This window comes from Merops nubicus, unplaced genomic scaffold (genome assembly GCF_000691845.1).
Source record: "Merops nubicus isolate BGI_N331 unplaced genomic scaffold, ASM69184v1 scaffold51861, whole genome shotgun sequence".
Taxonomy (NCBI): Eukaryota; Metazoa; Chordata; class Aves; order Coraciiformes; family Meropidae; genus Merops; species Merops nubicus.
The window spans coordinates 2,774-10,171 of record NW_008588677.1 but is presented as its reverse complement, the minus strand read 5'-3'; the positions used below and the strand labels follow the sequence as shown (position 1 = coordinate 10,171).

General features: G+C 50.5%; 1 protein-coding gene across 1 annotated transcript; it reads right to left on the bottom strand.

Annotated features, from left to right (window-relative positions):
- Positions 1-617: 617 nt before the first annotated feature.
- LOC103781594 (transmembrane protein 180) lies at positions 618-4,702 on the bottom strand (the record flags this gene model as incomplete). Its single annotated transcript, XM_008949319.1, has 5 exons — positions 4,430-4,702; positions 3,891-3,970; positions 2,699-3,148; positions 1,672-1,789; positions 618-714 (listed from the first exon to the last, which is right to left on the bottom strand). Coding segments are annotated over exons 1-5 (910 nt in total), but the record flags the coding sequence as incomplete, so codon positions are not given.
- Between the last annotated feature and the right edge of the window lie 2,696 nt (positions 4,703-7,398).

Genomic DNA, 7,398 nt, shown 5'->3' with positions numbered 1-7,398 from the left:
CCCTGTTCTTTCAGCTAGCCAGCTAGCAGAAGAGCAGTTCTCTTTTTTTGTGTTTTGTTTTTGTGTTTGGTTTTTTTTTCCCCTTTTTTTGTTGTTTTCCCTGTGTGTCACGTGTTTCTCTGTATAATTTTGGGGTCCCTTTGGGGTATCCTGCCTTCCCCAATTTACAACCCTCTGTAATAAACTGTTCACTTGCTGCTAATTTTGTTCAGTTTTCCATCACCTTTATTGAACCTGCCCTTGAACGATAAAAAGTGGCTTAAACCACCACAGTGCCACAGGAGAAAAGGATTAAATTCAGGGCACTGTTCCCTGCTGAATCCTGGGAACGTTATCTGAAGCTACCAATGGCCAGAGCAACACCTCTGTGGAACGTAGGCCAGAGTCCAGCATGCTGAGATCATCACCACTAGAAAAGGCTCCAAGTTACTTCTGTGCCCAGGACGGAAGACACAGAAGTCCTAAGGACGCACGTGGGATGTGTGCATGTGTGAATCTTACAGACCAGAGACTGGAGTATGAGCACATGTCTCCACAGACGGGGTCTGGGAAGAGCAAATCCAGACTTGGACCAGGTCCTAAACTGGCTGCTCCCTCCAGTCCCACCTAAGACTCACCGAGCAGGAAGGATCCAGTAGAGACAGAGATCTGGTCTGACAGCAGGTGCTCCAGGAACAGAGGGAAGAAGTTGCTGTTAAAGTGGCAGTGAAAAACCTGTGAAGGCAGCATGCAGATGAGCTGGTCAGCAAGAACAGCAGTGAGAGAGAGCAGAAAAAGCTAACAGCCCTCTGGGCTGTGCTATCCCAGGAGCCCCGTGCCAAGGGACCGTGCAAGAGGAGCTTGGAGTGCTTCAGCCAAGCCGGAGCTTGGCTGTGGAGTTCACAACACTGTAGGCCTTCAGACTGCAAAGCTGCAATGCCACCAGCCATGCCCACCGTGTGCCCAGGGTCAGTACCGCTGCCCAGCTGCCGAGGCACCTGCTCAGCACCCAGGGCGAGGAGGTGAAAGCAGTGACCACAGCACGGGGCTGGAGGAGACAGGGGCATGGCAGGAGGGAAGAGGCAGCTGTCAGGAGGACAGGACAGCAGTGAGGCTTGAACACAAAGATGCAGAACAGCATCAAGAGCCTGCCCGAGGGGATCCGAGAGATCCCCAGGGAGACGGGAGCCCTGACTGCAGCACACGAAGCTGGGCTGGCTGCCTGCACTTGCTTGTAATCACCAAAGAGGATGAAGAACAGAAATGGCAGAAAACAGCTGGGAGGTGGATCCAGCTGGACAGTGAAAACAGTGATGTGAGCCTCGGGAGAGTAGGAAGCAGAAAGCGACCATGCCGACAGCTGTGCCAGCAAACTGCACTCCCAAACTCATCTCCATCACAAGCCAGGCCTCGTGCTTCTGCACCCCAGATGGGCTGCACAGAGCTCAGCCAGCCCCCGTGCTCCAGCCCATGCTGTGGAGAGCGGCAGGAGCACCCCACAGCTTGGTCAGGAAGCACCCTTGGGTCACAAGCAGGGAGAGTGGCTACCAGCTGCTGAATCAGCCAGCACGTGTGGGAGGCTCCAAGAGTAAGTGGGTGCTGGAAACGGCTCTGCCCTTCCTCGGGAGCTCACTCTGAAATGGCCAGAGGCAGCGCTCACCCTGAGCCACAGCAGCCTGGTGCTGCACCTACCTGGATAAGGTTCATGCAGACAAACCAGAGGAAGTTGCGATGCCGGGAGAGCTGCTGGAGATACTCTGCCAGGGTGATCCTCTTCTCCTGGGGGACGGAGAGTTTCTCAATGTACAGCCTAAAGGCAGAGGAGGGAAAAAAGCGACCGTAAATCCTCCGTACCAGCTCTCCCTGTGGAGATGGAAAGCTGTCTCTCCTCAGCTCCCAACCCAACCTTCTCCCCTCCCTGGACCAAATCAAAACAGTAGAGTCTACAACATTTGCTTATTGCTAGCAAGAACCACAGGCAACAGGTATCCCAAAGAACATTTGTCTTCTGCACCCAAAAACTCAGATTTATGTCCACAAAAGCATTCTCCTCTTCTCATGAGTCATTCCACCACGCATACGCTCCCCTTCCAGATCCCTGTGGTTAGCTCACCTAGCAGATCTCATCAGGATCTGCTGCGTTAGTACAGCATAATGCTGGCAGCTCGTCACCAGAGACAACGAGCGAGGCAGCCCAAGGAAAAGCAAGGAAGCTGCATGGGGAAGACCAGCTGTGCCACGGCCTACCAACAGCCCAGCACTGCCAGGGAGCTGAAGCGAGCCAAGGGGCAAGAGACATTCGCTTGTCAAACTCCATGGGAAACAGGGAGCAGGCTGGTCTCATGCTCAAGCAGGCATGCTTTCAGGATAAGCTGCTTCTGACATTTTGCCACTCACAGGCCTTACTGGGTGCTCTAGTTATTAACTCATTTCATGTTCCAAACACTGGATGGCCATACAGCAGGTCAGGGCTCTGCCGCCAGTTTGGGTCAGGGGTGTCACGAGATAGTTTTGTTCTATTTTCAGAGAGCACTAGGAGCCAGTGTGACAGAGATGGTTCTGAAAACTGTATCAACAAACAAGGATCACAGATGATTAACGAAAATTTGCCTCGCCCTGGACCTTCCCACACATTTAGTTTGCTGCAGTGTATGAAAACTCTAGAGATCTACTCCAAGCCTTTGACCTTTGTCCCTGCTACAGAATTAGTGACACTTACTCTTTTAGGGTTGATTCTTGGTCCCATTTTGCTTTCCCATCTGCCTCAAACCGTTGGCGGAGCAGCTGCGTGGACAAGGTAAAACCAATGATGGAGCAGAGGGCCAGCACGATGCAAAATATGCGAAAGGAAAAGAAGTCCTCTTTGTTCCACACTGCATAAGACATGAAGACAGAGAGGGAGCCTATGGCACTGAAGAGGGAGCAGTAGAAGTTGAGGCTAGTCCTGTCTTTTGCTGAAACAGCCAGGTCTGCAAGCAAGGCGTTGTGATGGAGGTCGACCATGGTGAGAAAGCTGTCGTACATGCAGAGACAAAGAAGGAACTGCAAACCAGGATGAGCCCAGGCAACCCAGAAAGCCAGAAAAGAGATGGCAAAGAGGGGGCCATTGTGGCTTAGTGCTCTGAGCCTCTTCAGAACTACTTCTGGGGAAGAAATCTCTGCTCCTGGCCTGCAAGAGAAGACAAAAACTTTAGACACCTGGACTAAACCCTGCATGACCACGTATTCTCTCTCTCAGAGGAAGCTAAGTGCCATGCACATAAATACAGCTTCTTCTCATGTAACCAGCACCCACATCAGATACCTTCTCAGATAATACATGAATACACCACAAATATGAGTTTAAGGCGGCAAAAAAGCATGGAGGAAAGGGACTTCTCTAGAGCATGCCTCAGCCTGCTAGTGCTGCACTGTCTGCTTTGCACAATTTAAGTGGTTTCAATGAGCACTTAAAAAGTGTTCACTAGGTAAAGGAAGCCACACCATGATTTTCATTAAAAGCTTGACATAAACACATGAGAAATTCTAATTGGGAACAACCAGTCTGAGCACTTCCAGGTAGACCTAATTGCCCTTTCCCCACCCTGTTTCCCCTAAACCACACACAGACACTCTCCCACATGCTACTAAGAGGCTTGAGATGCCCATATTTTAGGTTCTGCACCACTCCTGTGATTGTTAAGGGCTAGGGTCACATCTACTCAGTTAGAAGTGTGACTTCCTCTACACAGCCAGGTACTGAAATAATATGCAAGAGCAGTAAGCTTCTAAGATGCCAGAAAAAGCCATTTAAATGTTGCACATCCCAGTAACCATTCCCACACCATCAATTTAAAGCTGCCCATTTCATACCATCTTCACCAGACACTAAGCAACTTCCCAGCCTCTGCTGGAAGTAGAAGTTAACTTACTGCTGTGTGCTAAGGAACACCCGGTCACTCAGCCAGCCAAACAGAGGGTCATTGAGGCTGTTCCAGATCAGAAACACTGTCTAGAAAAGGAAACAGGACAATGAAACAAGCCACAAGACAGCTCCCACAAAGACCCTGTTCTGTTCCTGAAGCAAGCAGTGCTGAACTGGCACACTGAACAACCAGCAGGAACCCTCCCAGTGCATCTTCCCTGCTCCACCACCACTGTATGATTCCCTTGTCTGGGGCAACTGCTGAATTAACTCAGTGAGGCCTGTGGTTTTCCCTGTGTGTGAAACACCCTGAGATTCCCAGAGGAAAGGCAGTCTTAAGAACAAAGTCTCTGGGTTTTCTGTCCCAGCTTGTTCTCTATTCATGTAAGTGAGGAAAACTGGAAAGCCCAAGTTAGCACTCTGAAGGCTCCCTTCCTCCCTCTCCAAAGGGGAACTCTGCTATTACAACTAACACTCTTCAGCAAGGAGTGGTCCAGTTCCAGAATTTCTTACTTAAGAGGGCAGAAGCCTATAGAAAAGACTAACCTCTCCTATCCAAAAGGACAGTTTATCAATCTTGTAAACAGAGACAAAGGTGTCCACGTAGTACAGGAGGAACACGTTGTGCAAGATGGAAACAAACAGCGACAGGGACCCGTAGATCACTGCAGTGGGCAAATGAAACAGACAAGCCAACAGCTGCGACCCCATGGTGGTGCAGTCAGCGTTCCACTCCCTGGATCACCTCCATTTCAGATGGGATGTCTTCTCCCAACACCTGCTACACCTTTGTTGGGGCCAATCCATTGTTGCTGCTGCAGAGAAAAAAAAAAACAAAAAGAAACCAGGCTCAATTTCTTAAAAGTTGAATCAAATTAACTGGTAAATCTTTTGTCTGCAGAGATCAGAATTCATGTTGCTTTGAGGAGCTGTTCCAGAGGGGATTGGAGGGGATTTGAGAGACTAAAAGCTGTCTGCTGCACTAAAGCTGCTTCCCTAAGCTGAGGCCAGGCTGCTGGCTCCTGGGGGACAACGGTCTCCTCATGAGCAGGCTGCCCCGTCCTTTACCCAGCAATGTTCTTTGTGAGCCAGCAAGTAGCCGATGAGCTCTTCCCAGCTTTTGAAAGGCAAGGTCACAGGAGGAATCCAGCTAGATAGCCCTAAACAAATCGGCCTTCAGAAAACACACCGAGGCACGGCCAGCTTCAGGCAGCGGTGGGAATTTTTAGCCAAATGCAGACGGCAGCGGCCGTGATGTAATCCCACCCCCCCACGCCCTCCCCAGGCAGCCTCAGCCGACTGCCCCGGTGCTGCCTCACGCAGGAGTTATTTCTGGCAAGCAGCCCTGCTGCTCTGTGGCACCGACAGACACCACCAGAAGACGCTGGCACACAGCAGACGTGCTGCCGCCGTGCGATAAAGGCAACCCAAAGTCACTTAGCAGCTGTCCAGCTCACCTTGGAGCGGCTGGGATTTTCAGATCGATGTCTGAAATAAAGGTGGCTGGACAGCAATAGATACAGAAATGAAACAGGTGGAAACAAGTTGCTGCATGTTCACCAGGGGCTGAGGTGTGGGGGGAGGACCCCCTACACTGGGACTGACTGGAGCTCCCAGACAGGAGGTGGGACCATCATGCACCCACAATATACTCTCATGCTTTTCAGGCTGAGCCCCGTCTCCCTCTCAAGTTGCTACAGGCCAAAGGCAAAACACAAGACACCTCTTCAGAGGCACTCATGTACCTAGTGAGATGTTCAGGGTTCTTAAATCAGTGTAGGTCAGCTTCTCCAGCCCGTGCTGTCATAAGAAGCCCTGTTCGCAGCACGTGCATGATGAGTGACAAGGTCAAAAGCAAGATAAGGGGCTGGAAGTCACTCCTGTTTCAACTCTCCAGTGTCCACATTCACCCAACTCAGACACAGTGTAGGGACTTCACAATGCAGGATAAGAATGAGCACATCAGAAATGGGAAGCTATGCACCAAGCCAGCCTTCTTGGGCTTGCAACATCAGCTGCAGAAGTCCAAGCAGAAGATCAAGGCGAAGAATAAATGTTTGGGTATGAAACTTGATGAAACACCAGACCCATTCAGCATTTCCCAGAAGCCATGAGTCTGACCACTTCTAGGCATGATTAGAAAGACAAATATAACCATCCGCTCTGCCTAGCCCCAGGAATTCCTCATAACTAGTTCAGAAGGAGCAGGAAGAGCATTTGTTCCAATCAATTACATCACTAGATTGAAACTGCACATCGGCTCCACTCCCAGCCAAAGCACTAGTCCTCAGCTGGATCCAACTGCAGGAGCTAAGCCACCATTCTGCACCCCCACCACGCCAAAACCCACGGAGAGATAAAAGGAAAATATTGCTTGGAGGGAAATTCAGACAGACAATGAACTTTTATAGGTGTGATTAAAGCCAGACAAGCCTCAAGGGGAAATTGCATTTTGTACGGTCATGAATTGAAAAGGAATCAAGAATTTGTGATGTGTAAAGGTTAAGAAGAAGGGAAAGCTAAGCCAGCTGACCCACTGATGAGTTCTCTGCCTCTCACCAAGAGCCTTCTGCAGAGGACTGGCTCAAGGGCAGATGAAGCCGCCAGAGTGTTGGGTACCCTCATAAATGGGAGAGAGAACACACGGACAGCATCATTCTGCACCGTATGAAACCTTAGCACATCCAGGCCTTGACCCTGCCTGCACATCTAACCTCACTGCAAACTTCCCAAGACAGAGAGATGAGGGAGATGGAAGACGGGCAATGAACGTGATAGAGGGACTGAGGCAGCTGCCTGCGGAGAAAAGACTGAACAATGGGGACTCTTCAGGTAGAGAGGAAAGTTTGCAGGGGGACATGATCAAAGTTTGTGGAGTCCCACGTGCAGTGGATGAGATGAAGATGGAACAGTTGCATGCCAGGAGACAAGCACTGAGAGCAGTGTGTAACAAGTTTATAGCATGCGAAACTACTGCTTTACCTGGCAGGCAGCAAACACCTGGCATTTGCTGTCAAAGGAGGTTGCAGAGGTGGGTGGTAGAAAAGAGATGTACACAAACTACTACAGGGAACAGGCAGGGAAATCCCCATCAGCATTCCTGAGCCAAGGGCTGCACAAGCTCGGGGTGGACAAGTGGAAAGGCCACAGGCAGTGACCAGGCTCCTGCTGCTGCCATGGGGTGAGACCGAGCCGCGCTCTGACCTGCTAGGGCAGCTCTACACCTGGACTCCACTTGGCTGCCCAAAGCCTGTTTGAAAGCAAAACCTGCTTAGTGCTGCAGTTCACACTGTACCTGTCCAAACGATGCTTCACTAAGCACGTGTTGCACCATCCACAGCTGCTGAAGTTTCCAGAGACACTTCATTTTGTCATTTATATGCTACAGCACTATTTAAAGAAGGTGAAGTTCCACTTCCTCTCCTTCCCCCTCGTCACTCCTTCGCAGATGTGCAACCCCTCCGCCCAGCTGACATTTGTAAATGATTTCACTTTGCTGGGATAGTTGTTAGGTC